The 18,254-nt window shown below is 41.7% G+C and overlaps 1 protein-coding gene across 2 annotated transcripts in view; it reads left to right on the top strand.

Annotated features, from left to right (window-relative positions):
- The window catches only part of LOC129842839 (microtubule-associated serine/threonine-protein kinase 1-like), an 88,782-nt gene that overhangs the window by 6,168 nt on the left and 64,360 nt on the right, over positions 1–18,254 (top strand). Inside the window, exon 2 of one of the 2 annotated variants that reach the window (XM_055911513.1) lies at positions 13,204–13,232. In XM_055911513.1, coding sequence (XP_055767488.1) covers positions 13,204–13,232 — 29 coding nt within the window. Of the gene's footprint in view, positions 1–13,200; positions 13,233–18,254 lie in introns of both variants that reach the window. The other variant, XM_055911512.1, reaches the window with a different exon arrangement.

Genomic DNA, 18,254 nt, shown 5'->3' with positions numbered 1-18,254 from the left:
ATTTGAGAGGAGAGAGGACGCAGCCAGTATACTACTGTCAGTCACTGATTAAAAAAAAGAGGCTAAACTTGTAAGACATAGACTATCCAATACAAAAACTGATTGTTGAAGTTAAAAACCCTTATTAATTTGTAATTTCACTGTCGGGAATGTTGAAAGGAAACAAAATGGCTTCTGTGCCTGGCTCTTGTCACTGAATTTTTTATCGGCTGTTTTGTCTTCTTATAGGATTCCTTTAGGTGTTAGTAGCCTAAGATTATCATCAGACAGCTACAGTTGTTCTGCAGGGGAGAAGAAAGTGCTAGCATAGTGATATTCTGTTATATCAGGTAATGCTAATTTATTGGTTCTTGACAGTGTCAGAGAGACTTGTGCTACATGAATTCACGCCCACATTCAGGGTGCGACCCAAATGGCACCCTATTTGCTATATGGTACACTACGAGCTCTGGCCAAATGTGGTGCACAATGTAGGGAATAGGGTGCCATTTGAAATGCAGACATAGTCAAATTCTTTCCACTAAAGGTCATTAAAGATACTTGTACAAGTGAGCTGTTAGAATATTAAGCTGAGGAATAGGGATGACATTCACAAAATCAAGGAACTGTAACTGTCTACATTTATTTGAGTGTTGGCATATTACTACTGAAAAGGGTTTGTTTTTTGTCAAACTCTCAAATGACAAATGGCACCCACTTCCTTATAGCATACTTATTTTGACCAGGGCCATAGTGTAATCTTTTCTGCCAGCAAAGAACTGTTAGTCTCAGAGCCTCAGCGTACCAACTACAGAAAAACGTTTTGATTATGTCCAAATTTATTTCAAAGTGTTGGCAGTTGATATTTTACTGAAAAGGGGTTCTTTCTTTTCAAACACACTTCTGTCTCTCTGTGGGTAATTATGAGCTAAAGAAATGTTGAGGAATTAAATGCTGTACGAGTTGTGATACGTTTTGTGAATGTCTTAGCTGAGAAGTCAATCTGTTTTGGATGGTGTGTTTCATCTTATAAAAGAACAGAGCGACTGAGGGGGGAACTCACAGAAAGGACTCGCACTTAACCGCTAATGACAAATAATAGCATGAGGGTCCACATGCCAAATTGAGTGAGAGAGCCTGAGAGGGGTGTGGGGAGATGTTTGTGTTTGTGTATGTGTGTACACTAAAGTTTCTGTGCGTGTGTGTGCGTGTGTGTATTTGTGTACACTACAGGGTGTGCGTGTGCGTGTCTGTATGTGTGTACACTAAAGTGTGTGTGCATGTGTGTATGTGTGTACACTACAGTGTTTGTGTGTGTGTGTGTTCATTGATTAACATGTGGAAAGGCTGAAATGCAGAGACACAGGAGGTCTGTCATTGTGACGGGGTTCTTATCCACTATCAGAAAATCAGGAAATGGCTCCTCACGGTTAGGCATTCCCATGATGACTCACTGAATTCATGCAAAGTTGCTCCAGTTTCAACAGTTTAACCCATGAAATATCCAGTTAATGTACTGTACTACCAATACATGTAGTTATGTTCTTCTATTTGCTAATACATTTAGTTCTACAGTAGTTTATGTTATTTTGCCCATGTTTATTAGACTGGCTGAATATATTACTAGGGTTTAGTGGTCTGTGTTCTGTATTGTCCACTCTAACGTTTGTCCAGGGGGCTTGTATGACCTGTATGACAGCACACACAATCAGGATAATGCCAATGTGTGCGTCCCAAATGTCACCCTTTCCATATAAAGTGCGCTACTTTTGACCAGAACCCTATGGGCCCTGGTCAAAGTAGTGCACTAAATAAGGAATAGGGTGCAATTTGGGACGGAGGGTGCAATTTGGGACGGAACCCAAATTCATGGGAGGTTTCACAGAATCACTATAAAAGTGGGAGGTTTAATAGATGATTGACTTCATATAGAGGGAGCCATCACTTGCCCTTCCTAATCCTATGTTTCACTTCCTAGCCATTACTTAATATGTTGCCATGTTATCCTTCCTAGCCATTACTTAATATGTTGCCATGTTGTCCTTCCTAGTCATTACTTAATATGTTCCCATGTTGTCCTTCCTAGCCATTACTTAATATGTTGCCATGTTATCCTTCCTAGCCATTACTTAATATGTTGCCATGTTATTGTTGTGTCTTTGACTATGCCAGATTGATTGCTATGACATGCTATTCTATAAAATTATTTCTCCGTAATTAATATTACCTGATTGAACTAATCATGTAAATATTAATTAACTAGAGAGGGACACCACAAAATAATATTTATAGAGCTGTTATCTTTCGAATAAACTCTTAAAGATTTTGTAATATTTTACTAAATAGCCGTCACATTAATCGTCATTATATTCAGTCTCATCTGAAAGTTGTAAGTCCTTGATTATCTGCAAGAATCCTGGCTAACAAGTTGAATCAGCAATACAAAATTGGGTTTAATTATTTATTTACTAAATACCTAACCAATCACACAGAATCACACATATACAATTAGATCATAACTTGATCACAAATTACGTCATACAGAAAACGTCCCTAGCGGGCGGAATAGATATGACAGCTTGTTACACAAAGGGAATGGGCTGAGTCTTAGTGAAAGAGCGGGAGATTCGGAACAGGGCAAAAGCTGTGCTCTCGTAAATCAGTATCTGATGCATTCTAAATTACCGCCCATTTGAGAAAGAAAATGCAATACATATTTACTCTGAGCTGCGCTTCAGTAGGTTGGTGGTAGATGGAAGAACGTGTCGTCAACCCGAGTCCTCTGTCTTTTGGAGAATGTCTCTGGTTGTCACGGGATACTTTGTAGTAACGTTGTGTGTGGAAGACGGGATACTCGGACTGTTCTTCCTAACCTGCGTTTGTAGCAGCTGTTGCCAACTCAACGGCTAGGAGATATCACTTCTATAGTGAACACGAGTTCAAAGTTCATACCATTCACAATCAAAGTCCATGCTGATGTTGGCCTAGTTCTGTAGTTATTATCTGAACCATTCTGACCCTGGATCGTCATCCTAGAGTACCCAGAACAGGAAGTTATTTTCTGGGAAAATGGCTTTTATAGTGTAGGGAGAGGGGTGTGTCTGAAAGGTTTATAACCCATTCCTCTTCACAGGGGCGGACCACTGTGAGCAGAGAAACTTATGAAAGCACAGATCTCTCATTTGGAAGCTAAAATTACATTTCATCTCTTCACAAATAATGTCATATTCAAACATTTGAAATAAACAACAATTCCATGTGAATCCGATACCTCTGACGTTTAGACTTTTCATCATTGATGAGAATGTGTCAGAGGGCAACCGAACTGACATAATATACCTTAAGTACCACCGCATATGTACAGTTGGTTGGATTACCAGAATATAGTTCATTTCCCCCAACTTCTGATGTTACCCAGAATCTCTATGTTAACCCATGGGTTTCCTTATGTCACATCAGTTATAGTGGGGAGAGAGAAAAAGGGGGAAAGAGGTATTTATGACTGTCGTAAACCTACCCCCAACCCAACGTCATGACAGTCCCCCCATGTTGGGTTCAATCTTGCGATTAACCTGCATGTTGCAAACCAACATACAAATGACCGTGGGTTGTTCTGGTTGTGGACCATCGTTGTGGTCCCCATCTGTAGGGTTTCTGCGAATGAAGAAGTCTGCTCCATGGCTGGACAGCAGATGTCCAGTTGGTGATCACTGTGGCAGTCCCCCCTCTGTTGTGGTCGACCCGGGTAGGGTGTCTGCAAATGAAGAAGTCTGCTCCATGGCTGGGCAGCGGAGGTCCGGATTGGGATCGCCGTTCCGGACCCGTAGTCTGGTCGTCCAGACTGGAAGATCTGGGCAGTAACTTAGGCAGATGTTAACAACGCACACACACTCAGGAAATATATCATTACATTTCCTCCCAAATGAGCGGCGTTGTGGCACTAACTGATGGTTGTATGGGGAAGTTGTTTATGGCTATCACTTTCTACATGCCGAAGAAAATGAAACAAAATAAATGAAAGCCAAAACAAAATATAGTTATTGGCAAAATAACCCTATCATGGCATTGTCTAATGTCATATCTAGGGCTCTTTTAATTTGCGGGGTGTTGGTTAAGGTACTATCCTAAGTTGATAACTATGTGATACGTCTACAGCTGTAAGGCACTAGTTTTGGGCAGTCTACAAGGATGACCTATGGACTTCTGAGGAGAAAACTGGTGAGTGCTGTAGCTGTAGAGTTAAAGGCCTCAAAATAAATGTTCAACTTTACTAAGGCTGGTATTTTGCTCGGACCCTTAAGTGATCCTAGCATAAATCCTAATTGGATGTTCCGTTGTACATGTGCGTTTATGCTTACGCAAGCACACATGCCAAGGGAAGGAAACCAAGTATTCTGGCAGATTACAACTTGTTCAGAATGAGTCTGACGTAGTCAGGTAATTTTCAGGTCAATGCCTGGAGGTCAGTCAGAATTGGTGTCGAGGGAGTCTGTAGTGGTTTTACTACCAGTCACTGTCTTCCACTATTGTAGTGGCAGTAGGTATGAAGAAATATACTTCATAGCTATGTTATCCACGGAGGAGCTAACCTCATGACGGAAGTACTAAGTATTAGACCAGTCGTACATGGTGTGATCGTGGTTCCTGACTTCTAATAACTTTTCTCCTGAACGGAGGGTTCCATTTATTAGTGGCGTGTGTAACCATTGGAAGAGTGCAATGGAGATTCCCTTCCCCGCGCTGCACTCTGAGTGACTCCTATGTTGCTATTATCAATAGCAATTTAACTTGTGAGGTTACTAATCCTCCTACTGAGTGTTGCTGGACTGACTGTGGTATTGGTACTGGTACTCAAGGGGTCCAGTTGTCCTACCGATTTATTCTGAAATGTTATCCTACAGGAATACATGATTAGAGCATTTGACTAGTTGTCTTGTAGTGACTACTACACAAGGCAAGGAATGATTATTGTTGCCATTTGTTTTGGAGGTGGACAAGTCCACTGGACTTCCTTTACGACCAGTGTGGTACACCTCAGTACTATCTTAGATGCGTTCTAAGAGGCCCCTAGACAGGGATTATGTCTGCTCCTCACTGTTCTCAAAGGGGAGTTTACAACTAGATTTGATTTATGCTCTGGTGGCCTCGTACGGTGTTGTCCGTAGTCTCGACCCCCCCACCGGCCTCGATAAGGCTCATCTTGGGTCTGGGCTACTATTCCCCCCCTTTGCGTCTCGGGACCCCCCCACCAGCATGTGGTGTTGGTATCCGAGGCGCAAACGAAAGGTTCGGACCCTATGTACGAGTTGTCAGTGGCCGCGTTATTATGAGAATGGCTGCAACCTTTCAACCAAATCTCCTGGTGTTTGTGCTTCAACACCCTCAGTGGCTGTCGAGGTCTGTCAGTCACCACCGCGTCCGCGCGTGGCAACCTCTTCAGTACCTGCGAACTGAGACAAGGATATCGGTCTGTGATATCGCAAAGTGTTTCACCAGTGGGAATCATCGGGTCAGTTGCTGGACTGACGCCATTAGTGTCATTGTAAGGGTTGACAGTCCCCCACAAAGCGGAAGGTGTATCATCGGAAGCAGAGTATACTCTGCGCATCGATGTTTTTCTTGCTGAGACAGCCGCAGTGCTTGCGGAAGTGTCCGAAGGGCAAGAGAAGTTCATCTCAACTACCGTATTGCACAACTGCACGGAGGAGGGAGGTAGCTCATTCACAGAGACAGCTGGCTCGAAATCATGAAAAGAATTGTCAATCAGATTGGCTGATGGAATGTTTTGAGATATCGTAATATCTCCTTGGATCGGATTCTGCCCCAAGAGGGTTTTAAACGTCTTTTTCCCAAGGGGTGCCTTTGACACATATCCCTCGTGACTGACTGTGTTGCAGCTAGCGTTAGGGGAAGACAGTGTGGTCAGTGGAGAAGGCACTGTGGCCTGTGACCATACCTGGTTGGTTTTCCAATCCATCAATGGGAGTAACCGATCCATCAAGTCTGCTCCAAATAGCAGGGGTACAGTTTCGAGGCTAGTAACATACACAGGGTGGACGAGCGATAAGTCCTTGAAGTGTAGTTTCAGCATGACTCTCAATGTGAGAGGCGAGGTAGTCTGAGTGACCCCTCGAAGTGTAGTGTCGCATCGTTCCACTTTTAACCAACGTTTAGTTGGCTTCAAAGCCCTTTTTAGATCATCAAACAATGTTTGAGAGATGAGTGATATTGTCGCACCCGAATCAATTAACGCATGACAAGGTAAGCAGTCCTCCAGGACTGTTTCCAGGTATGGTCGTTTCGATTCGTGGTTAGTGGACATGTTCCCCACAAAGTGGAGTGGTCTTTCGCAACAACGTGATGTGTCAATTCTGTTCAAGGTGGAAGCAGATTGACTTTTACGATTTTGAGTGGGCTTGGCTTTAACGAAGCGTTTGACCTTTTTCTTCGCAACCTTTGTATCAGAGTTTATAGACGAAGCCCGTGGGCTTGTTTCTTGGTCAATCGGGCCCTGGATAGGGTCTCGAGTGAAAGCAGGAGGGATTTGAATTTTAACGTCCTTGCTATGGGTGTTAATTCCTGCGGACCTGGAGTCCGGTAATTCCCTGTCTAGTCCTTGTGACTTATCTTTTACCCTTTCCTCAAATGTTTCTCGCTTTAGTTCTTCACCTAGTGGAACTTCTGGAGAACATTGGTCTACGTTTTGATCATCCTTCAACCCTTTGTTACTCTTGTGCTCTGACACTTTGTGTGGGTTGAGTGCAGGAACGTAGTGAACAGGTCGATTGTAGCGGTAGTCGTTTTGATGGCGACGTGCTTTACGGTTATTTTGACCGCGGAGGTTATTGGAATCATGGTTTCGTGGTAGAAACTGTTGTTGTGCGTCATCTCTTAACGCTCCAATACCTGATAATGCACCCTCTGGCTGGAGTGAGTGCTCCTGGTCAAACTTCAAAACCGAGTGGTCAGGGCTCTTGGCGTTGCGAGCTTTTAATGCCTCAAAAGCTGTGCTTGCAAGCTCTCTGAGTTGTAAGATAGGCAAGCCAATGTGGGCTGCAGTGCCCAAGTAGGTAATGAAGGTGGGATACATGTTCGACAGGAACATTTGTTTAAATGGTAACAGGTCTTCCATGCCTGTTTCAGTGAGTAGGCCAAAGTAAGCTGAACGAAGCCTATGATAGTAAGCTTGTGGGTGTTCATTCCGAGCTTGCTTGACCGTGTTAGCCAGTGAGCTATCGTGTTTGCGAGTTGCAGAACCACTGAATTCTAATTTCAAAGCTGTGGCAAGTTTAGCGTAGTCGTTTAGCACGTGTTGCTGTTGTAGGCGAATGAATCTTGTCACGTGTCTATTCGACGTTCGCTTCAACAGGTAAACCCTGTCAGAACCCGTAGCGTTCGGGTAGCCATCCAACGCGTCCTCTATGTCAGCTAGGAACGTCTCAGTATCGTTTGGCTGACCTGGAACGGGGTCAAAGGTGGGGAAATACTTGACGAGTTTGTCAAGGTATTCCGCGTCAAGCGGGCGGAGAGGGTGGGCTTTATGCTGTAGGGAAAGTGGGGCCAAAAGGCCAAGAGGAGAAGCCAAGCTTTGGCTTTGTTGGCCAAGAGGCGCCATATTACTCAGTGCCGAATGGCCAAACGGAGAAGACTGGGGGACACCTGACAGAGGCAATGTCTGAAACCTATCGTCTTCACTCCTTTGAGTAACGGGCTCCGGTTGCTTGGATGGATAGTCACGCTGAAGAGCGTGACCCTTCTGGACTTCCTCCAGATGGTACCTAAGGGTGGTATTCTGCTGCATTGCAGAGTCCACTTGAGCGCTTAGAGTACTGATTTTGGACACGTGAGTGTCGCACTTGCTCCTTTCGGTCTCAAACTTATCTGTCATGGTTTGCAGATCTATGTCTTGAGTACGGAGCGAGAGATTCAGTGATGAGATTTCTTCCGCTTGCTTAGAAATCAAGATTTCCATCTTCATCACCCGAGTTCTCTCATCATTCATTTGGTCAGCGACTTCAATGAGTTCTGCTGATTTGTCATCCAACTTCGTCATTGTGTTCATCAACTGATCGTCTTTGGTCTGCAGAATTTTGAGTAGAACCGTGTTACTCTGAGTAACGTTCAATAAAACTGCCTGCATGTTATCAAATTGCGCGCTCCTATTTGTAGATAACTCAACAGATTTATCTAGTTTGGAGTGGACTACCTCGTATTTAGTTTTGGCTAAATTGAGTTGTTCCTGGAGACAACGATTTTGTTGAAGCGTTTGTGCTCGTTCATTGTCATAAGTATTTGCAATTACTTTCAATTGTTCAGATTTCAAACGCAGTTCCTCGACTAGCAGAATGTTTTCATTTCCTGCTTTTGTCAATAGTGGCTCAGTTCTCTCCACCTGTACCCCAATGCTAGCCATGACTGGCACGTGCTTCAGCTGTGCACGGTGGTATTGAACCGATGCCACATTCTTATGGCGATACATCAGTGCAAAAGTGGGGAGAACCGTCACAAAACCTGTGTTTGATGGTTGATTTTGGAGAGCGTTCGCAATTTCGGCTGTTTTTTCACTAATGGCATAATTAGGGTTGGTATCGCTGCTGAGGTCAGAGATCGATCCTTTTATGGGTGGAGGTTCACTACTTAGCGGAGGAGTGGTGACCCCCTCCTTTGATAGCTTGCACATTATTAGAAAAATTTTGAGGAAAAATGTTCCCTAAATTTATTCAAAGTTTGGGTTTGGAATTAATTGGAAGCTGCAAAGACAAGTTTAATCTATTTATAGATGTTGACGAACTACCAGTACTGTACCAGTAATGTGGAAGTTGGACGTGAATGAATTTGCAAAAGCAAATTGAATTAATTAATCAATGCCAATAATTAAACCTACCTGTGTAGGCTATCTGGGAATTAAACTTTAATTAACATGAGATGTGGCTTCATCTAGGTTAATATGATAAGTTTAAAAGTGTCTCATTTGATTGGAAGAACATTAAATTATGTTCAACAATTTAACTTATTGAATGAGACGATAATCCATAAAATCTCTGTTGATTGGATATCATAAGTGTGAAACAGTAGACCAAATGTTGGGCACATTCAAAACTGTGGCACTTCTCCCTAAGGCCGAAACCACATGGGATTCCCGCTGGGCGGGGCTTCTGTCAATACTGGATTACTGAATGGGTTTTGAAAAACCCAAATTTTACTGATTGATCAATTTAATGATAAATCAAACCTGTATAGGATTTCTATAATTAGCTTTCTCAGCCTCATACAAGAAATGTATTCGCTTACGTTATCCACTGACTACGTCAGAGAACAACGTGGGGCGGGGGAATCTACAGCACACACAACCGAAAATGCTTGTCTATCACTCCAAAAATTTGTATAATAAACTTGGTATATTATGGAATCTGCTTTTCAATTTTATACAGGCTGAATCAAAATGAAAACCTCATTCGATCTTAGACTCCTCACAGGGGGCACCATTATGTTGTGTCTTTGACTATGCCAGATTGATTGCTATGACATGCTATTCTATAAAATTATTTCTCCGTAATTAATATTACCTGATTGAACTAATCATGTCAATATTAATTAACTAGAGAGGGACACCACGAAATAATATTTATAGAGCTGTTATCTTTCGAATAAACTCTTAAAGATTTTGTAATATTTTACTAAATAGCCGTCACATTAATCGTCATTATATTCAGTCTCATCTGAAAGTTGTAAGTCCTTGATTATCTGCAAGAATCCTGGCTAACAAGTTGAATCAGCAATACAAAATTGGGTTTAATTATTTATTTACTAAATACCTAACCAATCACACAGAATCACACATATACAATTAGATCATAACTTGATCACAAATTACGTCATACAGAAAACGTCCCTAGCGGGCGGAATAGATATGACAGCTTGTTACACAAAGGGAATGGGCTGAGTCTTAGTGAAAGAGCGGGAGATTCGGAACAGGGCAAAAGCTGTGCTCTCGTAAATCAGTATCTGATGCATTCTAAATTACCGCCCATTTGAGAAAGAAAATGCAATACATATTTACTCTGAGCTGCGCTTCAGTAGTTTGGTGGTAGATGGAAGAACGTGTCGTCAACCCGAGTCCTCTGTCTTTTGGAGAATGTCTCTGGTTGTCACGGGATACTTTGTAGTAACGTTGTGTGTGGAAGACGGGATACTCGGACTGTCCTTCCTAACCTGCGTTTGTAGCAGCTGTTGCCAACTCAACGGCTAGGAGATATCACTTCTATAGTGAACACGAGTTCAAAGTTCATACCATTCACAATCAAAGTCCATGCTGATGTTGGCCTAGTTCTGTAGTTATTATCTGAACCATTCTGACCCTGGATCGTCATCCTAGAGTACCCGGAACAGGAAGTTATTTTCTGGGAAAATGGCTTTTATAGTGTAGGGAGAGGGGTGTGTCTGAAAGGTTTATAACCCATTCCTCTTCACAGGGGCGGACCACTGTGAGCAGAGAAACTTATGAAAGCACAGATCTCTCATTTGGAAGCTAAAATTACATTTCATCTCTTCACAAATAATGTCATATTCAAACATTTGAAATAAACAACAATTCCATGTGAATCCGATACCTCTGACGTTTAGACTTTTCACAGTAGCGTTTATGTCATTCTATCATTGATGAGAATGTGTCAGAGGGCAACCGAACTGACATAATATACCTTAAGTACCACCGCATATGTACAGTTGGTTGGATTACCAGAATATAGTTCATTTCCCCCAACTTCTGATGTTACTCAGAATCTCTATGTTAACCCATGGGTTTCCTTATGTCACATCAGTTATAGTGGGGAGAGAGAAAAAGGGGGAAAGAGGTATTTATGACTGTCGTAAACCTACCCCCAACCCAACGTCATGACAGTATCCTTCCTAGCCATTACTTAATATGTTCCCATGTTGTCCTTCCTAGCCATTACTTAATATGTTACCATGTTATCCTTCCTAGCCATTACTTAATGTGTTACCATGTTGTCCTTCCTAGCCATTACTTAATATGTTCCCATGTTGTCCTTCCTAGCCATTACTTAATATGTTACCATGTTATCCTTCCTAGCCATTACTTAATATGTTACCATGTTGTCCTTCCTAGCCATTACTTAATATGTTACCATGTTGTCCTTCCTAGCCATTACTTAATATGTTACCATGTTATCCTTCCTAGCCATTACTTAATATGTTACCATGTTGTCCTTCCTAGCCATTACTTAATATGTTGCCATGTTGTCCTTCCTAGTCAAGTTAGATTGTGTCAGTGTGTCCTTCCTTTGTTTGCTGCTGTCCTTCTTTTCCTTTTCATACAGCTTGGCTTTTCTTTCATATTCTCTTCATCCATTCCTTTATACATTCTCTCCATTCAACAGACCTGAGAGATCTCAAGGTTGATACTGTAGTCAAGGTGGATTTCAAAGGCCTATGGTAACACACACATGCACACACACATATACAAACACATGCATGCACTCACGCACACACAAATGTCCCCCCCATCCATTAGTTCTGCTCCAAGGTGCCACGCAGAGCTCCATTTTAGTCACATCAGTTTAGGTCACTTCCTGTCTGTGGCCTTGATGATGTAACATATCCCAGGGAGAACGAAGATGGTGAATGATGTCACCTTCCTTTGAGAGAAGTGGAGTGTTCTGATTCTCTAGCCCCACTCCCCAGTCCCCACCCTGTCTATGCCTTTGTTGACTGTCCCCTCATGGATTTAAAAGCTTTAGAATAGGTATAAGAGATCATGCTTATAGCATCATACAGATGTAGGATTTTAATTTGATCAACCTGTCGCAGGTTTAAAAAATGCTTATGAAGTTTGGAATTTCCACTTAGAAATTTCAGGCTTGATTTTCCCTCATGAAAAATGTATCAACCCCTACAAAAATGTCCATTAATTATAATTCACATAATAATTCACATTTCATGTTGCTGCTGGATTACTTTCCTGCTGTAGCAAACTGGCTGAAATTAAGATCCTACATCTGTATATTGCTGATGCTGATCCAATTCTATCAGATGTTAGAGGGCAAGTCAACAAGGGCAAAGAGAGGAGACATGGATTGGAGATTCAGAAGGGACGGAGAACGTTCCCTAGCTGGGGCTATGTCATCACAGGAGGCTGCTGAGGGAAGGACTGCTCATAATAATGGCTGGAATGGAGTGAATGGAATTTTATCAACCACATGGAAACGATGTGTTTGATACTATTACATTTATTCTGTTTGAGCCATTACTATGAGCCCGTCCTCCCAAATTAAGGTGCAACCAGCCACCTGTGGTCTGTATACACTGTAGTTCGTCTGTAGTCTCCACAACCACACTTCCTCCCCAATGCACACTAGTCTGGGGACGAGGTTAGACTATGGTTGCATTGCAAATGGCACCCTATTCCCTATATTTTGCACTACTTTTGATGAGGGCTCTGGTCACACACACTACACATACTCACACACACACTCACACTCACACACACACACATAAGGTATTGGTTCTGCGTGGGAGGAGATAAACTCTCATGCTGTCCTTGTCCCTGATAGAAACTGACAGGAGCGTCAGGAGAACAGCAGTTTATCTATAGAATAACTTCATAAAACGTCCTTTTATTGCCTTATAATAGAAACAGTACTATAATATGATCCTGGACTGGGGATCGTGTTAAGGGAGCACAACATGGAGACTATAGGAGAGTGTTTCTCTCTCAGATCAATCCCAATGGATCGTAATCACGTTAGTTTCCTTCTTCTCTGTCCCCAATGTTGTAAACAGGGCGACCATTTTGGATCTGACTGGCTCCACTCAGCCTGTGAGTGTGGTAATAATAATGTAAAATGTCATCAGTGAAGGGTTGGGGAAGCTGGATTTAGAGCATGAAGTGTTTGAAGTTACAGATATGGCAAGAGGTTGTTGGGGTTAGGCACCTTCTTTCAACAGTATATTGCCCCAATGGCCCCAAAACTAAAGGGTTAATTGTGTCTATATACTGTACAATGTACAGTATGTATAACTAACTATACACTAAGAAACAAAGGGTTCTGAAGGGTTCTACCTGGAACCAAAAAGGGTTCTCCTATGGGGACAGCTGCAGAACCCTTTTGGAACCCTTTTTTCTAAGAGTGTATAACACTAATCTGATATTTTATTTGTGCCCCCTCTTCTCTTTCTCTGTCCCTCTCTATTGTTCTCCAGAAGGATCTGCCTCTGCCCCGAAAAAGTAGCAGGTGAGTTTGCGTTTTGGACTCATTGGGTAGTGCCTTGGTGTGTATGTGTACGTGTGTTATGTTTGGGAGAAACATAGAAAAGCATATTTTATATTTTAGCCCCTGTGAACCTCTTTACACGTTGATTATTTAAGTTGTAAGTTGTAAAAACTGACGCTCAGGTGACTCCAAGTTTGGGGTTTATTTGATTTTCCTCCACATGAATGTGCCTGTATGCAGAGTCTTCTAACGTCAGTTCACTGGACAGAAATCGGTTTTGCCCCATGAAGCTTTATACCCCACCAACTTTTTTGGGGGGAGTTTCTTTTAAACCCGACACACTGACAATCTCATGCACAGTTGAGCTCTGAAATAGCAGCACTATAGGAAGTCTCTTCACACCTCACATGTTTCTGGAGAGAGGGGTTAGAAGTTGTCAGCATGTGAGAAATGGGGGCTTTGAAAGGATGCAGACTCTCTCTCATACACATACACACACACTCGGGATCAGAGTGACATGTAGCTTGAAATTCTGAGAGCTTGTGTGTGTTGCTGTCCATGGTGCTGAAGTGTTCCCTCACTCTGGGCTTTCCTCCTTTCTCTCAATCGTTCTCTCTCTGGTGCTGAAGTGTTCCCTCACTCCGGGCTTTCCTCCTTTCTCTCAATCGTTCTCTCTCTATGGTGCTGAAGCGTTCCCTCACTCTGGGCTTTCCTCCTTTCTCTCAATCGTTCTCTCTCTGGTGCTGAAGTGTTCCCTCAATCCGGGCTTTCCTCCTTTCTCTCAATCGTTCTCTCTCTGGTACTGAAGTGTTCACTCACTCTGGGTTTTCCTCCTTTCTCTCAACCGTTCTCTCTCTGGTGCTGAAGTGTTCCCTCACTCTGGGCTTTCCTCCTTTCTCTCAATCGTTCTCTCTCTGGTGCTGAAGTGCTCCCTCACTTACATCGTTCTTCTGACTCATCTCTCTCGCTCTCCCTGTCTGTGGCTTTCCCTTCCCTCAGTGTGTGTCTCTTTCACTAATTGAAGTGAGGAGGAAAAGGCTTGTATATCAGTAGTACACCTGCACACAGTTACTAAACAGTCATTAAGTACTGTATTCAAAACAGAACTGAATGAAGATTTGAGTGATAGAAAGTCCTCTATTAGCTGAGTCAGTATGACTAAACTGTTTTATTCTGCACCATACTACTATATCTAAACTAGGCTAAGGTAGGTTTTAAAGAGGGCTATGCGGTATACCGTATTTTACGATATACCGGTATTGATACATGGACCGGTTGCGATTTTTACTTTACCTTCTATAACGTTATTTGAATGTTTGGTTTGTTAAATGTGATATGCCGTGTTTAATGTACATTTTTATAGTTTACTTCACTACTTGAGTCATCTCTCTCCGCTCTCTCTCTCTCCATGCCGTTTTCCACACAGACCTTGCCCCTTCTCCTGTCACTCAAGGAGCGCATTTGTTTTTCTTCGACCACGAGACACTTGTGTTCAGGCTGCATGGTCAATGCAGCACATGCAACAATGTTGATGACAACAATGCTGTTTCCACTTTGCTTCTTCATTTAAATCCAGTAGTGTTCTATAATTACACCATTAGTTTGTGTTGCTTACATCTGCAAACATTTAGTTTGTCTTTTCTTAGCAAATTGGGCTGCAAGGCACTACAGACGGTAGTGCGAACGGCCCAGTACATCACTGGGGCCAAGCTTCCTGCCATCCAGGACCTCTATACCTGGCGGTGTCAGTGTAAGGACCTAAAAATTGTCAAAGACTCCAGCCACCCTAGTCATAGACTGTTCTCTCTGCTACCGCATGGCAAGCGGTACCGGAGCACCAAGTCTAGGTCCAAGAGGCTTCTAAACAGCTTCTACCCCAAGCCATAAGACTCCTGAACATCTAGTCAAATGGCTACAATTTAAAGGCAATGCTACCAAATACTAATTGAGTGTATGTAAACTTCTGACTGACTGGGAATGTGATGAAAAAAATAAAAGCTGAAATAAATCTATCATTCTGACATTTCACATTCTTAAAATAAAGTGGTGATCCTAACTGACCTAAGACAGGGAATTTTTACTAGGATTAAATGTCAGGAATGGTGAAAAACTGAATTTATTTGGCTAAGGTGTATGTAAACTTCCAACTTCAACTGTATTCAATCTATAGAATTAGAATAATCATTCTATTTCCATGATTCCAACATATCACCCAAGTGTTTTGCTCTAAATCATAAGTCAAATCGCTATTGCAACATTTGGTTCAAAATCAGGTTTAGATTGTTTGCCCATATCGTGCAGCCCTACATGGCAGTGTGGAAATGATCTCAAATGAGTGCAGGAAATGCAGAAATTTATGAAAATGTCACGTTCCTGACCTATTTCTGTTAGTTTGTTATGTGTGTTAGTTGGTCAGGACGTGAGGTTGGATGGGCATTCTATGTTTTCTGTTTCTATGTTGGTTTATGGGTTGCCTGGTATGGCCCTTAATTAGAGGCAGGTGTTTGGCGTTCCTCTAATTAAGAGTCATATTTAGGTAGGCGTTTTCACAGGGTTCGTTGTGGGTGATTTTCTTCCGTGTCTGTGTCTGTACACCACGCGGGACTGTTTTCGGTTTGTTTGTTCCTCGTTCATTTGTGTAGCCTATGTTTCCTATTCGTGCGTTCTTCTTGTTTTATGTAAGTTCGTCGTCTAGGTCTGTCTACACCGTTTGTTGTTTTTGTTAGTTTAGTCAAGTTCGTGTTTTTCTTTAATAAATTATGTGTTCAAACTCCGCTGCGCCTTGGTTCCCTCAATACTCCTCCTTTTCGGTCGAAGAGGAGGAGGACCACCGTTACAGAAAATGCAATTAAATATTTGGGGTTGAAGTTGAATTGAACAGTATAAAACAATTAGAATGGAGAAAGACCCATTGCGATCACTTAGAATGTATGTGTTGCCACCCTGAGGTCATGCACTACTTATAAAGAAAATTTAGAAATGTAATAATTTAATATCATAAATACTGTAAAATAATGTCATACCGTCATTTAAAAAGAAATACGGTGATATGATATTTTGGCCATATCGCCTAGCACTAGTTTTAAATATCCTCAAATTTTATAGGAGTAGATTGTGAGTTCCCTCCTCTATACCTGTAGAGATGGATTTAGAGTAGTGTTGCTGGTAAATGCTAAAATTCCTTTTCTCTGGATTTAAATCTGTGGCTACTGGTTATTAATGCCACTGTGGCATGTAGGCCTCAGCTAGCTGCTGTACTGTGTGTATGTTAGCCACATAGATTTATCTCAATACATCCCATTTACTGTAAAATCCCATTGTAGCACAGAAGGTACCTGTTATTGTATGGGTGAAATGAATATGATATGAATACGGAATGAATATAAAGCATTTGCAGAGGCGTTTTTCAAAAAGCATTTCATTTGCATTTTGTTTGATTTTGCGTGCTCTGCAGTCTGCAGTCTTTCCTGTTCTGCCTCTGGGCATGAATGCTGTCTGGAGGTGTTAGACATTTCAAAAGCTGAGGTGTGTGTGTGTGTGTGTGTGTGTGTGTGTGTGTGTGTGTGTGTGTGTGTGTGTGTGTGTGTGTGTGTGTGTGTGTGTGTGTGTGTGCGTGTGACATCTTCCGGACTTGTTGACATGTCTGGTATTTATCTGTGTGTGTGTGTGACATTTTCTAGTTATCAATTTGGACAGGGGTTTGAGTGGCCAGTGAGTGAGTCACTATCAGTGTGCTATTTAGGCTATGTTTAAGTGATCCAAATCAAATGTTATTGGTCACATGCACGTTGTTAGCAGATGTTATTGCGGGTGTAGCGAAATGCTTGTGCTTTTAGCTCCAACAGTGCAGTAATATCTAACAAGTAATATCTAACATATTCTCAATACACACAAATCTAAGTAGGAATGAATTAAGACTATATACATATGGACGAGCGATAGAAACAGACTAAGAACAGACTAAGATACAGTAGAATAGTATAGAAAAACAGTATACACATATGAGATGAGTAATGCAAGAAATGTAAACATTATTGAGTGAATGAGATACTGTAGAATAGTATAGAAAACAGTATATACACATGAGCTGAGTAATGCCAGATATGTAAACATTAAGTGACTAAGTTACCGTAGAATAACATAGAATACATTATATACATATGAAATGAGTAATGCAAGATATATAAACATTATTAAGTGACTAAGATACCGTAGAATAGTATAGAATACAGTATATGATGAGTAATGCCAGATATGTAAACATGATTAAAATGACTAGTGTTCCGTTCCTTAAAGTGGCCAGTGATTCCTAGTCAATGCCTATAGGCAGCAGCCTCTAATGTGCTAGTGATGGGTGTTTAACAGTCTGATGGCCTTGAGATAGAAGCAGTTTTTCAGTCTCTCGGTCCCAGCTTTGATGCACCTGTACTGACCTCGCCTTCTGGATAGGGCTGGGCGATATGGCCTAAAAGTATTTTTTTTCCCAGAGGTTTGGATGATTCACGATATATATATCTCGATTTCTTGTTTTTCTCTAAACAAATAAAAAAAGGCCAAGACATAATTCTTAATTGAACTTTCTTTATTCAAATAAAAAATATACAAGGCTTCAAGGCCTATTTCTGCAAAACAAATGAACAACACAAATTAACAACACACACCCACATGTCTATTCTATTGTTTAAGAATGTTTGACCACTAGCTGTTTGAATATTTAATTTATAAAATAATTTTGATTGAAAATGTATTAATTAATTAAATTTGTTGTTATAAATCAAACAGCCTGTGGTTATTTGCTATTGGATTGGCAGAATGACACAACTACTAACACATTAGCCTACAGCTGGCCTGAACATTACTTTTTTGAATTCACTTTAATTATCCAATGTCACACTTACCGATGGCGAGGTGAAACCTGTGCCCAAAGCACAGCAGGCGGGTCCAGTTGTTCAAGCACAATGCTTTAATCATGTTGCTCCTGCTGTCAGTTGTCATGCACACCTGTCGGTCTTCTCTATTCTTCCACGATGCCAGAGAGTCTTT

The sequence above is a fragment of the Salvelinus fontinalis genome, unplaced genomic scaffold (assembly GCF_029448725.1).
Source record: "Salvelinus fontinalis isolate EN_2023a unplaced genomic scaffold, ASM2944872v1 scaffold_0070, whole genome shotgun sequence".
Classification (NCBI taxonomy): Eukaryota; Metazoa; Chordata; class Actinopteri; order Salmoniformes; family Salmonidae; genus Salvelinus; species Salvelinus fontinalis.
This window is presented reverse-complemented; position numbering and strand designations above follow the sequence as displayed.